The sequence below is a fragment of the Cephus cinctus genome, unplaced genomic scaffold (assembly GCF_000341935.2).
Source record: "Cephus cinctus unplaced genomic scaffold, Ccin1 Ccin1_scaffold0193, whole genome shotgun sequence".
NCBI lineage: Eukaryota > Metazoa > Arthropoda > Insecta > Hymenoptera > Cephidae > Cephus > Cephus cinctus.
In genome coordinates this window covers 49,532-69,843 of record NW_014332914.1, presented here as the reverse complement: position 1 = coordinate 69,843, position 20,312 = coordinate 49,532, and the positions used below count along the sequence as shown (strand labels likewise).

Genomic DNA, 20,312 nt, shown 5'->3' with positions numbered 1-20,312 from the left:
ATGTATTATACTATATGTATGATTGCTTTTTCATTTTTTACATGAGTAATCCGACAGTAGGTGGTTATAGTATATCTAATCTTGAAATATCTATTGATTCTGTGTTGTATTTTGTACAATGGTAGATATCTGTTCTTATAGTGATAATGAGGATGATTCTTGCTATTCGATTGGGCCCCGGAACAAGAAATTCTTTTTGTTCTGAGTCATAGGAACGTGGCATTACTATGGCTCGGGACACAAAAAGAAGCAGTTTTTGAAACAAGGTACACCCAATTCTGTTTTTACGAAGTAGATACGCTCCAGAATAAACTGTGTAGAAAAGACCATGTAGAAAAAGACATCGTGTACGTATGTACATAAAAAAATATGTCCGTGTGATATACTAACACATAAAAACGTAAATTCTATTCCCCCTTAAATGAACCGCTTTGTCCATCTCTAAAGCTCTGGAAGTAAATTCGCTTTTATCATCAGACAAAGGGGAATCACCAACCAGTGTTTATGTTTTTATTTTAAGAGAGTGCTTATCTCCTCTCTTTTCGACTCTGTATCTCATTAGTTTCTTAACATTATCGTTTCTTAGCTCTATATGTATGTTTATATACATACAAACTCAATGACTACATTATACTCTTGAAAGTGTGATATATTTCTTGATTAACTATGTATTTCGCAAAAAGCTAAGAACAAAGTTTTTTGATTGACGTTCTAATGTTTGTTAACAAGAACATTGTATGCACATACGTGCTGCTCTGAATATATGTATATATAAAATTACAGTTAATCGGAATAATTGTTCTTAAAATTTAAATCAAACAACTTTTTTAACAGTGCTAAATCGAATAAAATCGTGTAAAAAATAAATTGAATTTATTTTTCTAAACCGTGGTATATCAAAACCGTGTAAAACAATACCGTATATAAACATAATTGGATGTAATTGGGAGTTTGTGAATTCATCCACAAATTTCCAATATTGTTAATTAGGACATTTTGAGCATTATTAAATTTATTATTTAAAATTTAAAGTTTGGTAATAATAGATTACATTAAACAATTTATAAAGTATAATGCAGCCCTGAAATAAGTCCTTTTAAATATTTTGCCTAAGCCTCCGTGGCGCAATCGGCTAGCGCGTTCGGCTGTTAACCGAAAGGTTGGTGGTTCGAGCCCACCCGGGGGCGTTTATTTTATATACTGGAGGTATAGGTAATACAAACAATTATTGAAAATTATTTATTTAATTTTTATTGTAAAATTGATTGCATACAGTACTTAACCAACGTCATCAACTACGTCTACCATAATGGTGATTTGAGTGCATTGACGTTAATCTGTAAGTTCCATTAGAATCCTCGGTCGGTAATCGGGACTGATTGTGGCTCAATGACTACGTTTACATGACGGTCTTAAACCGGTTTAGTTAATACCGATATAAAGGAATTGACGGAATCGAAGAACCCCAAATATTCCTTACAAGTTCTCTATTCCTTTAGATCAATATTAACTAAATCGCGTTGAAACGTCGTTTGTAATTATTGTAAGAAATTGTAAATTGTAAGGAATATTTGGGATTGGACCTCGTGCACCAAAGGTAGGAGGTAGCTGCGACCAATGAACAAAGGGCATCGAGCTGAGACGTCATGTATTAGACTCAACACATCCTGTGAAGCCGTAAATGAAACACGATTGTGTCGAAGTGTGTCGACAAAAGAAAAACACTCATTGGTGATATGATTAAGTAGCTCCGTATATGACAATGGAGAATTGTCAGCCGTTGCGCGGTACATCATTATTTTATTAATGATTATCTGACATAAGAATCTTTAAAACACATTGTTTAACTAGTGTCATTATCATTACGAATAATATTTTATTTCAGCAAAACTTTAATATAGATGGAAAAAATAATTGACAAGACAATAATTGAACGAGTTGCTCAACATCATAAATTAGTTTATTGTCAAATATATGATGCAAGTATTTTCAGAAATTGCTTCATATTAACATTTAGTAAGTGTTTTCTTTCTGATTGATATTTATATAATGTGTATATTTTTGTTAACATTTTTTAAACACGTGTAATTATAACATGCATGAGTACTGTTATTGATAGAATGATTTGATGAAAAAATATGTTAAGAGTTTGAATAATGTGAGTGTTTTACTGTGAGATAGTAATTCTGAATCATTAACTAGAATTTTATATTTCTCTAAAGACAGATTGAGATTTGGCATTAAATGAGTAATTGTGAGAATGGAAGTTAAAACTGTTGGAGGTATTCCTGTGGAGTGTTTAACTGGGGAACTTGCCGGAGTGTGGTCAGGTTGGCGTACTTTAGGTGATCGTGAGGTGGTCAGAGAAGCATCTGCAAAGGGAACTCATATAAAATTAGCTCAAAGATTTCTAGCTGATAGAAGGCAATGTTCTCTAGATGAAGCACAGATATACTTTGACAAGGAAGTTGATGTTTGGGTTCAAGAGTTACTTGGAAAATTACAAGTGCACAGAGCTTCTCATATCCTGCATAATGTTGTAAGATCATTTATTATTTACGCTAAAATTTATTATACATAATAGACCAATGTGTATTCTATCAATTATTTGTTAAATTTAAATATATGCTTTAGGGTAAATGCGCTAAGGAATATATCGCTGCAATCTGTGTAAGGAGTAAAAATCCAAAACTTCAAGAATATTTAGTTCAGCATTTGATAAAAGTTAATGGGTTTCATGAAACACAGGTGGAAGCATGGAACATTATTAATTTTATCAACAAGTATAAAAAAAAATGTCTGTAAGTCAATATATACTTTGAACTTTTGGTACAGAAAATAATATTTGAGATTATGTGAGTTACTTACAATATCATTATTAAAAATACCTAAATGTTGCAGGTCTCCAGATATTGGATCGACAACACACAAATCAATAGAAGAAATAATGCAATTAGCAATGGAGATAAAACTTGCATTGTGTACAGAAATATATTTTCATATATATGACCCCACAATAAATGAACAATTACAGAATTCTGTGGTTTGGAATTATCTACTAATGACCAATAGATATGATATGATTTGTTTTTGTATTGACATGAATTATTCATCGAGCCTAACAGATAATGAGAGAATTAATGAAAATATTAATAACAATGTAAAAAATATTTTATCCAATTTAAAAATTACCAAAGACATGGTTCAATTGTTAGACAAAACAAATATTCCTGTTATTACAAGTGAATTCGTCCTGAATTATCTATCAAGGTATAATAAATTTTGATTTGCTTTAAACTGGATAATTATTAATTACAGTAATACTTATATGAATTTAGTATTGTGCTATCAAATAATCTTTGAACATACGTGTATGATTTTAGGTACGGAGTATTTATGGAAAAGGAACAGGAGAATATAAGTCAACTGTTAGCAAGATTCTTTAACAATGGAACAATACCAGAGCAATTCCATAAAATATTATCGTTTACGTCTTGTAACATAAATGAAAATGATTTTATGGGAAAACTGGATATTAGATTGTACTCAAGAAATTATATGAAAGATAATAAGAAAGAAGAATCTGATATAAAAAATGAAAAATTATCAAAAACTTTAAACAGCATGTGCGTTATAGAAGACTCACTCAGCGACGCTTTGCAGAATGGGATAATAGCCACCATTAAATATATTTCAAATAATCCAAATCAATTTTTCAAGGATAATTATCTCATAACATTCGTCGTCGTATTCCTGCAATATGGAAAAAAGCTTGGAACATTAATACACAATGAGGGAGGCATTGATGTAAAGAAGAAATGTTTACAAATCTTCATGGATGAAAATGACTTAAACATTGCTGATGAAATTATTCCAAAAGAAATGATACAAGAGGCGTTATCACGTTTACCCCATTTAAAACAAGCAATGCGTGATGATTGTTGTGATAAGAATGAAGTGACAAGTTATCAACTTTTAGATGGTTTTAAAAATTTCCATGCTACTCAAGCGTTTAAATGGCGGCAAAAAGTTGGATGCATGCCCAATTTCTCAAATGAAAATATTTCAAAAAAATATGGACACAATGAGACATTCTCTTATTTGAATTATTTGAAGGAAGCAAGACCGCATATGGCTGCAACTATAGTGAAACAACAACAGGATCGGATTCATGGCTACGTGTCTTCTAAAACGTAACAATATTTTTATATCTTTTGTAATATTATTTTATGTTTAATTATGTTGTACTCAATGATTTATTCTGTAGGAGATCCCAGTCGTCCCTTGACATACACATATTTGGCCTTAAGCATTTGAAAGAAACTAATATCGTTTGCAGCTGTATTTCTTTTATGGAAATTTTGGGAATGAATTCTGAAAGTTTGAGACTTCACATAGCAGTAGCAAATTATGTCCAGGAAAAACTGAACATTTCTATTGGTATGAACGGCATGAGATTAATTTATATAATATAATTATATGTTTGATAAATTTGGTAATAATTTTTTTATCTTCAGGGAGTTTTTTAGAAGCTGCATTATACAACAATCAAAAAGAATTAAATTCGATATTGTCATATTTAGAACTTAGTTATCATTCATGTCTCAATATGAACATTATGAATGATGCAACAAAATTTGTTGAGTCATTAAAAATATGGGATGTCATTGTGCGATTTGCAAAATTACATGATACATCGTTGCCTGTTACCTTATTACAATTTCTTGCTAAAAATAATTTTTGGTTTGAATACATTCTTGTTGGACACATCTTTGCATATCCTGAGGATCAGGTACATGACTAAACTTTTAATAATCTACAGATTTGATATTTCACAAAACAATAAACTTTTTCAATTTAAAAAAATCTTAGGTTCTAGAAAATGTTAAGCAATTCGAAAATGCAAATCTGTGGGAACACTTGCTAACATGCTTAAATAATTCTCAACTTCTAAAACCAAATGCACCAAATCGTAACACGCAAAAATTAAAATTAAGAGATTCGAGGCAATTACTCTATTCAAAAATTGGACTCAAACAACATGTAAGTACTTTAAAACATTATGTACAATAGTTTTATGTTTCTATTATAAAGCTATCTCAATGTTCTATATTAAATAGGACTCACCAGGATCAAGTACATCATCAGTCTCAACGGATACAAGCAGCTCACTGGAATCGTACACAGGAAATTTTGAAAATTTTATTTCAAATTACGATAATTTCATTTTTCCTAATGATCTGTGGTTGATAATCCTTAAATGTCATCAGAGCCAGGATCCACCTGGTTCATTACTCAATGCTGCACGATTAAATTATTCTCCAATACTCACTGTCCTCGCTACATGCTACGAGGTACGTTGTTTTTTTCTCGACGAAAAAATGAGAAAAATCATACTTATAATACTGATTGTACGAAGCAATAAGAATTTTTTTAGTATCAACATTTTTGTTACAATTTTTAATTATGTGTGTTTCTTCAGCCATCCTCCTCTGCTGCTTATTGGTGCTTTTGGCTGGTAATGTCAGTGGAGAATGAAGAGTTTCTTTCCGAGTACGAAGACTGTTTGCAGCATCAAATATGGTCAGCTGCTAAAGTCTTGCATCTCATTCAGAGTGTGCTAGCACGTGGCTATATTGACTCACTAAACAGAAGTCTGGAAATATTTATGCCGGTAGGATACAGTGATTAATTGATTTTTGTTTTTATTAATACATTGATCTGAATAGAATATTAAATTTAATATTGTAGGAGAATCCGCTGTGTCCTTTTATCAAGTTCTTGAGGCAATGCGTGCACTTGGGAGATTTCAAATCCTGCAAGGACGATTTGGTAAACTTTAAAGCTGGTTGTTCAAATCTCAAGTGCAATGTAAGCATAATTATTGAGTTTAAAAGTTATTTATTCCTGATTATACTTGGTACTAATAATATATTTCATTTAGAAAATGATAAACTGGGATTCTCCGGACGTGACATACTTAGAAAATGCTTATTGGATTGCGACAGTGGCTGTCAAATGCATTTTAGCCGTTTTGAACAATTGTTTTCGTAGTAGTCGCTGTTGTATTGAATTTTTAGATCTGCTAATTAAATGCGACTTCAGCACGGATTTGCCAGGTTAATTATTCAATAACCAATTTTAGTATGCAAATATATCGTACTCACATTTATAAATTGTATAGCGCCCTTTTTTTTCCAGTGTCTTGTCCCAATTTTGAGTGTCTATTGGAACTAGTCACTATCCTCTTCAATACTGATATAACTTTGGATTTCTCAGCGTTTGATATCAAAGAAAATAACAGCAGGTTTGACAAGGAGATTGAACGATGTATAAATGATCTTTTAAAAATTGAAAATTATAAAAGTGCCTTACTTTTATCCAAAGCTGCAAACGCGGATTGTTCAAAAATAATTCTCGCCCAGGTTCATATCTCAATTGTTCGCTTTAAACAGTTTCAATGGCAGGATATATTGTATCAAAGTGCCGTATTTATATTTGCAGCATCGGAGTGAATTAAAGCGGACTATGAAAAAAGGTGATACGATTGATACAAGTTTTTGGAAACGATGTGCAACAGATTTTAAAGAGTACAACGTCTGTCATGAAAGTGCAGCTGAATTTTTTATAGAATATGCTGAGAGAGTCACATCGTATAAGGAACGGTAATTATACAACTGTGGTGTAATATTTCTACAATTCTAAATTCTATTGCAATAATACTATTTCATTTGACGACAGATACGAGATCCTGAAATTGGCATTTGAAACATTGAGACACAGTGCCACAAACAGGCAAACTATTGATACTGTTGAAATGGCTATGTGGAAATCATGCATTCTCGCTGGTCCCAGCAACATTGAACTTGAATACGAAGATAATATTTTTTCTAGTTTAAAAACCGAATTACTATCAGGACTATCTACACTACAAGTGAGCTGCAAGTTAAACGATCCTGCTGAAAAATGTGCTGTTGAGGCTTTGATCGATCGTTTCCTGGACGTTGGCAGATTGGATACAGCCTTAAGAATAAATTCTATTTTTAATTGCAAACACAGTGTAAGTTAATATTGTTACATATAAGTGGAATATAATTTATTGTTAATGATTATTAAATTTTCGTGCAGGACTTGCAAGTCTTAATGCTGTGTTTGAGTTTGGCAGAGGGTGAAGTATCACCTTATAAATTAACAGCACAACAAAGAATGTTGCTGTCAAAATCTAATAAAATTAGACAACAGAAACACAGTGTTTTTCGTACTCGTGGTTTGCAAAAATTACCTTCATCGAATGCAGCATTGATGAGAGTTTCTTCATCAAGTTCATTTCATAGTGAATCCTCTGAAGTAATGAGTGCTTCCAGCACCATTAGCGAACGTCAAATGCATCTTGATTGTACAAGATTACTTGAAAGACTCGTAGAGACTCTTAAACATGGAGTAGCAACTGGTAGTAGAATAATATTGTGCCACAGATTAGCTATTTATTCTGGGAGAAGTTATGAAAGTCTATTAACATTAGATAATCCAAGAAAGATTTTGCAAGAAATTATTGATAAGAATTGCGAACACAAAATGGAAGTTATTGCTGATATTATTGCTGCCTATCAGATAAACAATCAAGATGTTGCTTGTTTTCTAGCTGAGAAAATTTTTGCAAATATTACGATGCTGGTAAAAGGTACGTCAGATTGAAGTTTTGTTATTTTAATATGGCAACTAAGTGTGTTTAACCATTTAATTGTGATACAGGGGAAGCTGATGAATTAATGGCGATTTGGGGATATCCATTGGATAACAATTTTCATTTAATCATTGAATTGTGTAGTGAACCTACTCTGCTTGGTATGAAATTGCTGGAAAAGGCAACTATGTTATTAGGACGTTCTCATGGAAATAAACGAGACGGTATTTTTTCATGGTATTTCATATTATCAAACTTTATTTGTGTTTAATCATTAACATTGTATTCTCTGTTATCACAGGTTCAACATTGAAGATAATAGTTGAACTTTTAATACGGTCTCATGATTGCTTTACGGCTTCATGTAATATGGAAGGAATAGCATCTATCCTTCGAAAGTGCCAACACCTTGCTGTTTCATTGCAAAATCTTAAGCAATGGAGCCTATTAGTAAGTTTATTTCTATTTAAAAAATTAATAATTAAAGTTCATTCGAAATTTTGACAATATCTGTTTTACAGGTGCGTCTAGTAACAGGCGTTGGTCGGTTTATGGAAATGAATTATATTTTTCAGATTTTGAAAGAGAACGATCAATTTGAATTTTTGTTAGGAAAAGGTCTTGATAAGGTATGCATTTTAATGATAATATGATAATTACAGATTATTATCTTCCTTTTAATTATTATATAGGTACCAGGCTTGAAAATGGCTCTATTAGAATTTGTAAAACGTCAGTGTCCAGAGAACAAAGATCTCTTCAATCTAGTCGCGTTACATTTTCGACTGTATCATGAAATAGCACTAATGTGGGAACGTGAAGCGAAGGAAACTATAAATGAATTGGTAGCTATAACTAAAAATTATAGTCGCGGTACCACTTCATTTCAAAATAACATTCGATCATTCATGAAGTCTGAAATAGTTGAAAAAAAATTACAGTTGACAATGGCCAATCTGACACATGCAACTCAGTACTATTTGCAGGTATTTCCAAATTATAATGCTAACAATATTTTTAATAAAAATCAAGCGATTTAAACTAGACCTTTTTATGCCAGCCAATCGCCTTTTTTGTGATGTGTAAATGTCGCTATAGCAACTGTATGACAAAACTTATTCATGATCGATATGCCTGTGCAATCCTGGTGCAATCGTACTACGTCTTTGAAAGCGAGTGGTTGTGCGAATAATTTCTCTGGATAAATTTGTCGTTTAACAATAATATAGTGCTCACATTAAATTTATTCTTTTAACAGGACAATAAATCGAATCTCGCAATTCGATGTTCACATCAAGCGCAACTAGTTGCTCTTCAGCTTTCATTATTCGTCACAGCATTGCCGAATCAGCATGTGGTGTGCATTCTCAATTTAAATACGGATGAAATTGATAAAGTGATATGTCAAAGTTTGAGTTTCTCGCAAGCCCTTATACTTGAGAGGGCTTACAATCATCATGCGGATTGGGCCGGAGCCATTTATACTCATTGCATTGTGAATGGAGAGACGAAATATTTAAAGGAATTTATGATGTCCAATGTGGCTGCTTTAACTGTTGCTGTTCGAGATTGCGCAAAAAGGTGAGTACCGATATTTCCATATTTTAGTTGAAAAGTGCAGAAAATGTAGGGTAACGAGAACAGACCTAGTATGTTCAAGTTATTGGCAAACGAAAATATATTCCAATCAAAACTTCGTATACAGTATCTTAATTACTTATTTTATTGATAGATATCAATTAGAAAAATCTATTACAAAACAAATGGCTGAAAATATGCAAGTATTGATTTCACAATTATCCGATATTGAGTGTAAATATATGTTGGCCAGTCAGCTTGGTTTTAAACCTATTATTGAAAGTATGCTGGCAAATTCCTCGATTAACTCATACTTGAAGGATGATGTGTGGAGGAAAGGATACAACACACCATAGTTTATTTAAGAGATTATGTCTTTTGTACCTGCGCGTCATATTTGCAAACAATTAAGAATAGTATTGTCGTCTTATCGACTTTTACTGTAGTCACGAATTTTGCAATATTTATAATTATATATGTATATTATAAATAATGTTATCACAGATGTATAATATTTTTTAATAATCTTTGCTAAATATAATGACAATATTTCTCTTTATAATGACTATTTTATTACATTGATTATAATGTCCAATAAATGCAAAATTATTAGTGTCAGGTAAAAGTTGTGACGTGATTTTTCGATCCACGGTCACAAGGCGACTCCGGCTACCGATACACATAATGTTCTCGATTTCTGGTTCCCTTTGGGTCGCCACCTTGCTCAGAAGCTACGCACTCGGGTTGATTCGTATAGTTACGCCAATGCTCTCGAAAGATTTCGTTATGGTTTAGTTGAGATCGAGGTGCTCGAATCTGTCGTGGGGAGATAGTCTCGACGTACCGAGTTGCCCGGCAGAGGAGAGTACCCGACGGAGACGTCTCCACATACCGGCAGAAGCCCGGGTGAGATACCAGCGCCCTACTGGAGATGGGCAAAGGGCTGTAGAGCGGGCGGAGTTATAGTTTTGATACGGTTAAGGGCAGGGGAGGAACCCCCTGACCCGAGTTAAGGATTTGGTGCCCAGCTGTCCCCGGATGCCCTGGGGAAGCGGTCGTGGAGGATCTCCAATAGTGTTACGTACCGATCTGCTAAGGAACGCTCTCAATTTGGGGTTTAAAGGGACAACTCGAGGGAAATGGAAGAGTTATCGGCTTTCACGGATTAGCTGCACCAGCTCCGGTGAGGACTCCCAATTTATTAATTTGTGATGGGATTTTGAATTGATAGTTCAGATTCATTCTGTGACGTTCTCGATTCGTTGCTCTATGTCTCTCGCACTATTTGCCTGACTTTTACTCCGACCCTCTACCTCAACCTAGCAGCCTGAGCGGCCGTGCATTTCCGTAACCGTAAGCTCTCGTTCGTGCATCCAGTTGCATTTGCTGATTTTACGCAAACACAAAGATCAGCAACTACGGTTGCATTTATCGATTTTATGCGTCCCCAAAAATCGATAGGATCCGTTAAGTTATCGTCTTTTCTGATAGGTTCCATCAGAGCTCTCGTTTTGGTGGAGTTGGGCCTGTTTGGGCCTGTTCCACACCAACTCCCAGCTCATACCGGCTCGTCATTTCCCGGTGAAAAAAGAATTGGCTTGCGCCCTCCTGGCTTGCGGATGCATGAGCGAAGGGTGGACGGCCGAAGGTAACCTAGGTTAGTTCTCGGATTTTTCGCTGTCGGTGTCGAGTTAAGAAAAAAATACGTTACAAAGTATACCATGAATTTGCTTTAGCTCAATTTTATTGTTTTATCATTCTTTTTGTACAGCCAGTATTTTCAATTGTATGTAAATTGTTTCAAAAAGGTTAAGACCAATAAATAAATGGCACCATCAAATATGAACGAATTGTCAATGCTTGTGGAATATTTAAATATGTCATTGCTGCTTTTAATGTCTGAAAATTGTACTCATCGTGGATTTAAAAATGTTTGAAAATACATAGCACCATGACGGGATTTGATTTTTAAACATAAACTTTGAGGAGTTAAATTCATGTCTTTGAAAGTATTAACAATGAATACTTACATCATTAAAAGTTCTTTAGGACAGTTTCATGAATTTTCCAGCGGTGAGATACACGAGACGTACAGATATATTCATAATCATTTGCAAATTCATTGCTTTTTCTGCTGGAAGTTGATGCCAGTCAATCATATATGCAGCTTCTCCAATATCGTGACACTGTTCCATGGTTGTAATAATTTTAAATTACTGTGTCACTGAAATATCTGAAAGAAAGATACCTTTTGCGCTAGAAATTCACTGATGCAGCAGGATATAAAAATCAATGTTATATAATAAAAGAAAGTGCAGTGTGTTTGTGCGCGTAGCTTCATCTCCACGACCAACCCCTGGAGCCCCATGAGGGTTATATGGTGTGATAGTACACCATCCCCCATCGAACAAGTTTATGTTTTGGAACGGATATCGTTTCAGGATATTGAGAAAATTCTGTTTTTTCATAAAGCGTCTTTCCCATTGTGAAGCTAAACGTACATCTCGCTTCTCATTTGATTAATTTCTTCGCTGTCTAGAAAGTTCCAGAAAATTCGATAGAATTTCATAGAATGCTCCAAAAAATCCTGCAAAGTTCCAGAAAATTCTAGAAAGATTCAACAAAATTTTTTAGTAAGATGTGGAAAATTCAATATAAATTCATAAAATGTTATAGAAAGTTGCAGACAATTCGATAGAATTTCATAAGATGTTCCAGAAAGTTCTAGAAAATTTCAAAAAATTGGAAGGAATTTTATACATATAATGTTCCAGAACATTCAACGAAGTTCTAGAAAATTTCAAAGAATTCCGTTTAATTTTGCATGAGCGAAACGAGGGCAATTTGCTAGTATTATATACAACAGTTGCCATTAAAAGAATATAGGAAATAGTTTCTAGTATATTATAATCTTGCCATTTCTAAAATTGGTATTCATAATTATATGGCAAAATGAATAATTCAATTTCACAATTCTAAATTTATATTTGTTGATATATTGAAGAATAAAGGATCATAACTCATTAAAAACACAAATTTTATATTGTTTCATATACCATAATAAACTCATATTCAAGAATACATATAAATATTCAATGTGCATCCTAATAGGTCCATGACACATATTTGTTAAAAATATATTCCACATCCGCTACAAATCTATAAATCACAATGAACACAGAAATAATTTTCAAAAGATTGGAAAAAATCATATTGAAAAATTGCAAATACCAAAAAATCCATAGAAAATTAACCTACCTTATCAGGCGCGAGTGATGCTGTACAATATCTCTCATTCTGTTATCAAGAGTATTCAATTCTTCTCTGTATCCATCAACCAGATCATTAATGTGAGTCACAATCATCTCACATTGTCCGCAAGCATGAGTAACAAAGTTAGCAGCCAAGCTACAAGTTCCAGATCTGATAGTACAAGTAATATAAGCAACTAGACTTTGTATAAAGTAAATGATTTCAAAAGCAGAAGTAAATTGTACATCAAATAAGTAATAATCACTAGGATATGGCAAAGATCTTAGAGTGACGTTGCGATCATCAACAATAGTTTCTGTAAAATTTGGCATAATAAAAATATAAAAGAAGGTGTTGCCAAATGTAGTAGCAGAATAGATCATTGTAAGAAAACGTCCTATATTTACATTTTCCTTCATAATCATATGATCCTGCGGATCAATATCTCGACAATCGGTTGTCATTTTATCTAGACAACATTTCATGTTATTGTCATCCACAAAAACAATTGTATATTTAGTCAATGATACTATACAGAAACTGACACTTCTTATCAAAGACAGTCGTCATTGGAAGTTCTCTTCGTCGAGAACAATGCAAAGGCCAATTGATACTATATCTGAGCTTATCAGTAAACAGCAGATTATTATTAAGATAATTCGTGACATTTTTTGATGGTTCGATACTTCACAAGTGTACGGGCATATAGTATACCAATTGATTTTAATTGATAACGTGTCTAACCTGTTGCGTATTCCATGTCGTTCTTGTATGATTTATTTAAAATTATTTTGGCTACGTCATTTCTTGCGTCTCTCATTGCTGTTACGGTTTAGCAGCTCACACTCTAATGAACTTCCTGTGGTAACTTGTGAACAGGACAAATAATTTGGACACATCATTACGTGATCCATAGAGACAAATGGAAGTTGACTAAAGAGGTTAAAAAGTTCATTATTCAATTCGTATATGTTACTGTACACGGAACAGGGTAGAAAGTGTAATTTTAAGTTTCAGCTGGTAAAACTATATTTATATTATAGCCATTAGTCTATTATTGTTATCTTAATCGATTTGTGACTGTTTATGATGCGGCGATGAAATACATATTTGTACAATAAAAAGTTTGAACATTTAGGAACGTCTAATGGCCAGTTTCTTCACCTTCGGATAAAATTTATCCTCCGGATAAATCCCCAGCTAACCAATCATTTTCAAGTTTTAGAAATTTATCCGCAGGATAAATTTTAACCGAAGGTGAAGAAATTGGTCATAAGACGACTTGACAATAAACACATTTCTTAACAATTACATGTTATTTTACAGTAATAACAGGTATCGAAAATTTACATGTGATAAATGCGTTTGCTAGGTTTTTGTTTTTTTTTTCTTAGAGTAATTATGTTTATAATGTTATTTGAAATACGTAATTCGATTTAGGTGGTCATCTTTCGAAGCATATTCAGATAAGCTAATGCAGCTTTTAATACCTGAAATATTGTATTAAGGTACATGAAATTTTGGTGTAGTATTGAAAAAAATTCAGAGTGCACATGAACTTACGTCACGAAAACACGGAAAAGACAGTTGGACGATTTTACCAGCTGTGATTGTTACTGGTCGATTAGCAATAGCAATTAGCAATATTAAAAATCGGGCTTGGGCTCCCGGGATGCGATACCAATCGATCATATAGGATATTTCTCCAATTTGATGACACTGTATTATATGTGATATTTATTATATGTGTGTTTATTATGATTATTAATTAATAATTTATAATTATTCAAACATAAACATACGTGATTTGTCAATAACTGGCCGATATAGCAAAATATAAAAATATTAAACGTGAAGGATATAAACAGTAGAGCAAAAGTAACGAATCTAGCAGTGTCAGCTGTCTCCAATCCCTGTAAAATTTCATAATAATACAACGTCATAGTTAAATATGTATTAATTAACCCTATTGTCATACCGTTATAAAGTAATACCCAAGAAGGCATATATTCAGGGTGCAACCTAAAAATTCCACGAGACACACTTCATTCAATACATCTTCCACGCGTGTGACAAACCTAATAAAAAAAAATCGAAGTTCAACCTACGAAATAAAAATGTACATAATCTTAAAAAATTGAATTACCTTAGCAAATGTAAGTGTCGCACGATGACAACAGCTATTCTCTTTTCAAGGGTGGTTGAAGTATTTCCTCTACCGTCAACGAGATTTTCCAAAAGTAATCCAATAATTTGGCACTGTCCACATGCATGGATTATAAAATTCACAGCCAAGCTGCACACTCCCGACGTCAAGGTGAACATAAAAGCAGCGGATAAACATTGCAGAAAATAAATGATGTCGAAAAACAGTGGCGCGTACGGATCAAACAGTATAAAATTACAACGATAAGGTAGAATTCTAATGGTAACATTTTCAGTAGATAATGCCTTGGCTGTCGTTAATGGTAAATAAGTAGTGTAAAAAATGCCCCCATAATACATAAAGAGTGCACAGACCGTAGTTAAAAATCGCGCAGACTTTGCCTTCCGTAACATAATATTACGTTCCTCTGGTACGTCGACGTTTCGCCAATCGGTAACGACGGAATCGATACAAAATCTAATTTCTTTACCGCGAATTACGAAAAAGAAAAATTTAATAACAGCCATGACACAAAAACTTGAAGGTCCAAGCATTTCCAGTCTAGATTTAAAATCCTTTTGGGAGGAAAACATTTCGATGCAACATGGAATGGTTAAAACGAAACTCATTAAAAGGCAACACGTAACAGCGCTGGTTATCGTGACAATTCTCTCGGTTCTTGATGACGATAACTCCAACGGCCAAACGCCAATTGGTTTTAATAACCATCGATTTAATTTTATCGCGTATTCCACGTCCGTATCGTAGTTCTTATTTGGAATATCACTTTTGATTTTGGCCCACCCTCTTTTATGCTCCATCCTCACTGTTTCCCAGTCGATTCTGTACTGACGTTTTCATCGAATTTTTTTTGTTATTCAGACAGACGGAGCTTTGTCATTACGAGTATAGTCTTATATATAATTCATACTGCAATTGCTTCGTGATTCTCTACAGGCATAAAGGGTTGCCTCGCCATTGACTTTTACATAGACTTCAAACTAAATTGCTATACCGTGGGAAAGTACACGTGTACGAGTGTAAGGTACAATTCTATTTGCAACATATAAGTTACATCGATTGCATAGTTGGATATATTCATTTCTATTTGAGTTGCACATCAGTAAGGTATCTTCAAGCGAGAGTTTCTCTGATACGATGTTGATTGGATTCTGTGCTTTTTAATTACATTCTTTATTAACCTGTGAAACTACACTTTTTTATACTTGTGCGGTCATCGTTCGAAGAATATTTAGGTATGTCATTGCCGCTTTTAATAGTTAAAATATTTTTATGATAATCGTGCTGCTCTAATTAAAGTAAGATCATGGGTGTATTAGCAAGTAGAATGCTACAAGTTCCATAGCCACAATTTTATGTACATGCACGCTTAACACTACATGGAAAAAATGGGGGATTATAATTTCGTCGGCCCTTTGATTCCACGATTGTTTCTGATTTTACTTTTTACGAGGAATAAAATATAGTCCGCGAGACTCATCGCTAACTGCTCCAATTTCTCTGACATGAAATTTGTAAGATTGCAATTTATAATAGATCGGTTAACTGATTCCAAGACAATTGATCGCCAAACAAATTATCAGTGCTGGTGTGACCTTTGACAGGGGTAGGAGCCATGACTTCACATAATAGTAAAAAAAAACCATATGTACTATACCACTGAAATAAAATTGAATTCTATTGAAATGCTGATGTATTGAAAATACAGCCGCTATTGTACTGGTGCATATCTCAAGATATGTTCAATGCACATGTACTTACTGCAACAGAGTACTTACTGTATTTTCCACACTTCGGAATTTCAAGAGAATAACCACTCAGGGTTTTTTATCTCAGTGCTACGGTACATTCGGGTTTCTGGCCATTGTGTAAAACCACAGGTACCCCATTACTCAGTCTAAACAACCTACGCGGCTATTTTCGGATTAAGTAAGAGTTAGCCTGCATTGAATTGGAATTGGACTAATCGAAATAAAAAGTTGGGACATTTAATTCGGATTAATTGATGCTTTCATGTCAATTTACATTGTCAAAGCATAGGAATGGCAGTTGGACCACTTTACCAGCTGAGTCTTACTGATCGATTGGCGATATCAATTATAAATATCAAAAATCGTTCTTGGGTGCCTGGGAGGCGATATCAATGGATCATGTATGATGGTTCTTCAATCTGATGGCACTTTTTCATATATAAATGTAATATTGAATTTAATAGTCTTTCCGCAATTTTGGTCATAAGCAGACACGATGCATTAATGATTCGCCAATATCCTAGAATATAAAAATATTAAAGGTCACAGACGTCCAGAGAAAAAGAGAGTAATGAGCTTCAGTGCACTTTCGTTTACCCATATCTCTAATGAAAATATTTATTTACAAATGTCACATAGGTATTGTCCGATGCACAATACTGTTTATCGTCATAAATTAATATCTAAAAAGACACACAGTAGTACCGACCAAAAATTCCACAAAACATATTTGATTTAAAAGATCTTCCACATTTGTGACAAATCTCAGGAAAGATTTCTATTTTGATTACATATTGAATTATATATATACATATATTGAATATTCATTCGCAGAATTGTTAAAAATCCATAGAATGGTGGCCTCTCCAAAAGTCCTTTTACTTGTAAGATAATTATTTTACCTGATCTCATGTAAATATCGCAAAATAACAACAGTAAATTTTTTTCCACAACATTCAAACAGCGCTTATCGCTATCAATAATATTTTGCAGTGGTATTACGATTTCGCACTGTCCACAGGCATGTATCACAAACTTTGCAGCTAGGCTGGAGATTTCGGTTGTGATAGAATACACAATGACACTACAGAAGCAATGCGCAATGTAGACAATTTCAAAAATTGGTCTTACGTATGGATCAAAAAGTATAAAATTACACGAAAAAAATAGTACTAGTCTAATAGTCAACTTATTGCCACGGGCTAACGATTTGGCTGTTAACACAGGTAAAAAGGTACTGTAGAAAACATCGTCATAGAATATGAAAGAGATGCATGTTGTGATGAATCGTGCAATTGTTGCATTTCTGATCATTATTTCAGATTACTGCTTTGCATGAACATTACGCCAGTCACTAATGAGAGTATCGATACACATTTTAAGAGTGTCGCCACGAGTGATAAGGAAAAAATATTTTAAAACAACCATAATAATGAAACTCGTGGGTCCCACAATCTCAAGTTTTCCTTTAAAATCTTTTTCACTTACGAACATTGCGACGAAGGACGGAATCATCACGAAGAACAGCAGGAGGCAACAGATGGATGGAGAAATTACTGATATTCCCCTGTCAAATTTTGTGGATGACGAATTTAACGGCCAAATCCCGAATGGCTTCAATAACCAGCGATTTAATTTAATCGCGTATTCCATGTCGAAGTCGAAGTTTTTATTCTGAACGGTAGTCTTGATTTTAAATTGCTCTATTTCGTGGTCCATCCTCGATTCTGTACTGGCGATTACACTGAATTTTTAAAATATTTTTCAAAAAGACGGAGCTTTGTCTCTGTGAGTATAGACTTCATGAGTATATAAATGATCGTGTGCTCGCATCGTGAAACTCTGCGAGGATAAAGGATTGCATTGCCATTGATTTTCACGTGGAGTTCAAAGTACATTTCTATATTTTGGGAAGAGACACGTGTACAAGTGCAGAGTAAATTCTAGTTCAAAGATACGAGCTATCGATTGTGACATTGGATACAGATTTCTTTTCACCTTCGCTTCACTACAATACCTTCAGGAGACAATTTGTTTGATATCACAATCGAATACTGAATTCTGTGCTTATAATTACATTTTATATTATCTTACCAGGCTACAGTTTAATCATGTTTACGCTGTGACTTTTCTGAGAACATTTAGGTATGTCATTGCTACTTTTATCACCTAAAATATCATTTTTGTACAGGTTTAAGTGCTGTTTTAATATTTCTGTCAATTTTAGATTTTAGTACTTACGTTGCAGAAACACGGGAAAGACAATTGGATCATTCTACCACTTGTGAGTCTCATTGGTCGATTTGCTATACCAATTAGTAATATCAAAAATCGTGCTTGGATTCCTCGGATGCGATACCAATCGATCATGTATGAAGCTTCTCCAATTTGATGGCACTGTATCACATATAGTATACCATTATATTTCATTAATTCAAATCTCACAACTATGTGCTTCCTGACGTACATGATTTGTCAAAATTTGACCGATATAGCACAATATGAAAATATTAAACGTGAAGGATAGAAATAGTACTGAGTAAGTAATGAATTTAGTAGTGTCAGTTGATTCCAATCCCTGCGAATGATATAAAAATTGAAAGCAGCAAATTGTATTTGTATTCATTAACATCTATCCATACCGTCAGAATGGTATATCCAATAAGACACATGTTCATAGTGCAGCCCAAAAATTCCACAAGACACACTTCGTTTAAAAGATCCTCCACGCGCGTCGCAAATCTAAGCAAACATTTGAATCTTGACCAATTAGAAAATATTCATGCACGTCAGTTATCCAAAGTAAATTCATGATACACATGAAACAGTTTCTTTTACGTAATTAATTTGTTTACCTGATCACGTGCAAATGTTGTAAAATAACAGTAGCCAACTTGCTTTCCACAATATCAGAACATTGTTTGTCGTCGTCAATAAGATTTTCCAAAAGTGACATAACGATTTCGCACTGTCCACAGGCATGCATCACAAACTTTGCAGCTAGGCTACAGATGCCCGTTGTGATGGAACACATAACGAAACTACAGAAGCAGTGCGCAATATACACAATGTCAAAAACTGGTCTTACGTATGGATCAAACAGTATATAATTGGATCGATATGGTAGAATTCTAATAGTCAAGTTATTGCCACTTGTCAATGACTTTGCCGTTATCAGAGGTAAAAAGATACTGTAAAAAATTCCACCGCAATACATAAACGAGACACAAATTATTGCGAAAAGTCGAGCAATTCTTGCGTTACGTATCATCATTTCACGTTCTTGCTTTTCACGGACGTTACCCCAATCATTAATGATAGTATCGATACACGTTTTAAGCTGTCTACCACGAGTCATAAATACAATATATTTTATAGCAACCGTAACAGAAAAACTCGTGGGTGCCAAAATATCGAGTCTTGCTTTAAAATTTTTTTCACTGACAAACATTTCTATAATGGACGGAATCATCATGAAGAGCAGTAGGAAGCAGCAAACGAATTGTGAGATTACTGATACTAGTCTTTCGAATTGAGTCGACGATGAATTTAACGGCCAAATCCCGAATGGCTTCAATAACCAGCGATTTAATTTAATCGCATATTCCACGTCCGAGTCTACGTTTTTATTCTGAACGGTAGTCTTGATTTTACACTGCTCTATTTCGTGATCCATCCTTAATGTCCGACGGTCGATTCTCTACTGACGATTTTACTGAATTCTTTTAATGTTATTCAGAGAGACGGAGCTTTGTCTCTACGACTATAGACTTATATATTATTCGTAGTGCATAAACGTCGTGAAACTCTGTACGCATAAAGGGTTGCGCTGCAATTGTTTTTTTACGTGGAGTTCAATGTAAATTGCCATATCGTGGGA

At 33.9% G+C, this 20,312-nt stretch overlaps 6 protein-coding genes and 1 non-coding gene across 20 annotated transcripts; 2 read left to right on the top strand and 5 right to left on the bottom strand.

The window, feature by feature from the left end:
• The first annotated feature begins 1,113 nt into the window (after nucleotides 1–1,113).
• Trnan-guu lies at nucleotides 1,114–1,187 on the top strand. The gene has a single exon. It is a non-coding gene; the product is annotated as a tRNA-Asn (tRNA).
• Nucleotides 1,188–1,340: 153 nt separating this feature from the next.
• LOC107264832 (spatacsin) lies at nucleotides 1,341–9,800 on the top strand. Of its 8 annotated transcripts, none has more exons than XM_025082042.1 (23): nucleotides 1,342–1,787; nucleotides 1,886–2,016; nucleotides 2,223–2,539; nucleotides 2,635–2,801; nucleotides 2,902–3,270; nucleotides 3,384–4,193; nucleotides 4,268–4,440; nucleotides 4,518–4,792; nucleotides 4,873–5,043; nucleotides 5,121–5,354; nucleotides 5,483–5,674; nucleotides 5,752–5,871; nucleotides 5,945–6,119; nucleotides 6,202–6,425; nucleotides 6,505–6,665; nucleotides 6,742–7,060; nucleotides 7,129–7,681; nucleotides 7,753–7,908; nucleotides 7,986–8,134; nucleotides 8,260–8,313; nucleotides 8,377–8,670; nucleotides 8,943–9,265; nucleotides 9,417–9,799. In XM_025082042.1, the coding sequence occupies exons 3-23, from the start codon at nucleotides 2,261–2,263 to the stop codon at nucleotides 9,616–9,618; spliced, it is 5,400 nt and encodes a 1,799-aa protein (XP_024937810.1). In that variant the 5' UTR covers nucleotides 1,342–1,787; nucleotides 1,886–2,016; nucleotides 2,223–2,260; the 3' UTR covers nucleotides 9,619–9,799. The 8 variants fall into 8 exon arrangements, with proteins under 8 accessions (XP_024937812.1, XP_024937810.1, XP_015589012.1 ...); XM_015733526.2 differs by having other exon boundaries at nucleotides 8,206–8,313; nucleotides 8,377–8,529; XM_015733524.2 differs by having other exon boundaries at nucleotides 1,343–1,787; nucleotides 1,886–1,979; nucleotides 2,227–2,539; nucleotides 8,206–8,313; nucleotides 9,417–9,798.
• A 1,100-nt stretch (nucleotides 9,801–10,900) lies between these two features.
• LOC112493921 lies at nucleotides 10,901–11,680 on the bottom strand. The gene is given in 3 exon segments (XM_025082047.1): nucleotides 10,901–11,161; nucleotides 11,293–11,448; nucleotides 11,511–11,680. Coding segments are annotated over 3 exon segments (402 nt in total). The 5' UTR covers nucleotides 11,667–11,680; the 3' UTR covers nucleotides 10,901–11,071.
• Nucleotides 11,435–13,389, bottom strand: LOC107264841. 4 transcript variants are annotated; one of them, XM_015733541.2, is made up of 2 exons: nucleotides 12,521–13,389; nucleotides 11,435–11,495 (listed from the first exon to the last, which is right to left on the bottom strand). In XM_015733541.2, the coding sequence occupies exons 1-2, from the start codon at nucleotides 12,997–12,999 to the stop codon at nucleotides 11,471–11,473; spliced, it is 504 nt and encodes a 167-aa protein (XP_015589027.1). In that variant the 5' UTR covers nucleotides 13,000–13,389; the 3' UTR covers nucleotides 11,435–11,470. The 4 variants fall into 4 exon arrangements, with proteins under 4 accessions (XP_015589027.1, XP_024937813.1, XP_015589028.1 ...); XM_025082045.1 differs by lacking the exon at nucleotides 11,435–11,495 and adding an exon at nucleotides 11,597–11,869; XM_015733542.2 differs by lacking the exon at nucleotides 11,435–11,495 and adding an exon at nucleotides 11,742–11,849.
• Nucleotides 13,390–13,950: 561 nt separating this feature from the next.
• LOC107264838 (uncharacterized) lies at nucleotides 13,951–15,481 on the bottom strand. Its single transcript, NM_001323841.1, is given in 5 exon segments — nucleotides 13,951–14,004; nucleotides 14,078–14,233; nucleotides 14,317–14,427; nucleotides 14,493–14,592; nucleotides 14,661–15,481. Coding segments are annotated over 5 exon segments (1,242 nt in total).
• Nucleotides 15,482–16,913: 1,432 nt separating this feature from the next.
• Nucleotides 16,914–18,170, bottom strand: LOC107264843. The gene is given in 3 exon segments (XM_025082041.1): nucleotides 16,914–17,037; nucleotides 17,093–17,115; nucleotides 17,201–18,170. Coding segments are annotated over 3 exon segments (1,098 nt in total). The 5' UTR covers nucleotides 18,152–18,170.
• Nucleotides 18,171–18,318: 148 nt separating this feature from the next.
• Nucleotides 18,319–20,227, bottom strand: LOC107264835 (odorant receptor 4). 4 transcript variants are annotated; one of them, XM_015733530.1, is made up of 6 exons: nucleotides 19,288–20,158; nucleotides 19,075–19,192; nucleotides 18,900–19,010; nucleotides 18,674–18,829; nucleotides 18,527–18,601; nucleotides 18,319–18,449 (listed from the first exon to the last, which is right to left on the bottom strand). In XM_015733530.1, exons 1-5 carry the CDS (start codon nucleotides 20,106–20,108, stop codon nucleotides 18,548–18,550), a joined length of 1,260 nt encoding a protein of 419 aa, XP_015589016.1. In that variant the 5' UTR covers nucleotides 20,109–20,158; the 3' UTR covers nucleotides 18,319–18,449; nucleotides 18,527–18,547. The 4 variants fall into 4 exon arrangements, with proteins under 4 accessions (XP_015589016.1, XP_015589017.1, XP_015589015.1 ...); XM_015733531.2 differs by having other exon boundaries at nucleotides 18,319–18,601; nucleotides 19,075–19,174; nucleotides 19,288–20,227; XM_015733529.1 differs by having other exon boundaries at nucleotides 18,319–18,601.
• Between the last annotated feature and the right edge of the window lie 85 nt (nucleotides 20,228–20,312).

Coding starts and splice junctions, on each gene's coding strand:
- LOC107264832 (XM_015733524.2), top strand. CDS start 2,261: ATGGAAGTTAAAACTGTTGGAGGTATTCCTGTGGAGTGTTTAACTGGG. Junction 2,802..2,901: donor AAGTATAAAAAAAAATGTCT/GTAAGTCAATAT, acceptor TAAATGTTGCAG/GTCTCCAGATATTGGATCGA. Junction 9,266..9,416: donor GTTCGAGATTGCGCAAAAAG/GTGAGTACCGAT, acceptor TTTTATTGATAG/ATATCAATTAGAAAAATCTA.
- LOC107264841 (XM_025082045.1), bottom strand. CDS start 12,999: ATGAAATGTTGTCTAGATAAAATGACAACCGATTGTCGAGATATTGAT. Junction 11,870..12,520: donor CATCACTCGCGCCTGATAAG/GTAGGTTAATTT, acceptor GAATCTTTCTAG/AATTTTCTGGAACTTTGCAG.
- LOC107264835 (XM_015733529.1), bottom strand. CDS start 20,108: ATGGATCACGAAATAGAGCAGTGTAAAATCAAGACTACCGTTCAGAAT. Junction 19,011..19,074: donor TTGGATATACCATTCTGACG/GTATGGATAGAT, acceptor TATCATTCGCAG/GGATTGGAATCAACTGACAC. Junction 18,602..18,673: donor CTTTCCCGTGTTTCTGCAAC/GTAAGTACTAAA, acceptor ATGATATTTTAG/GTGATAAAAGTAGCAATGAC.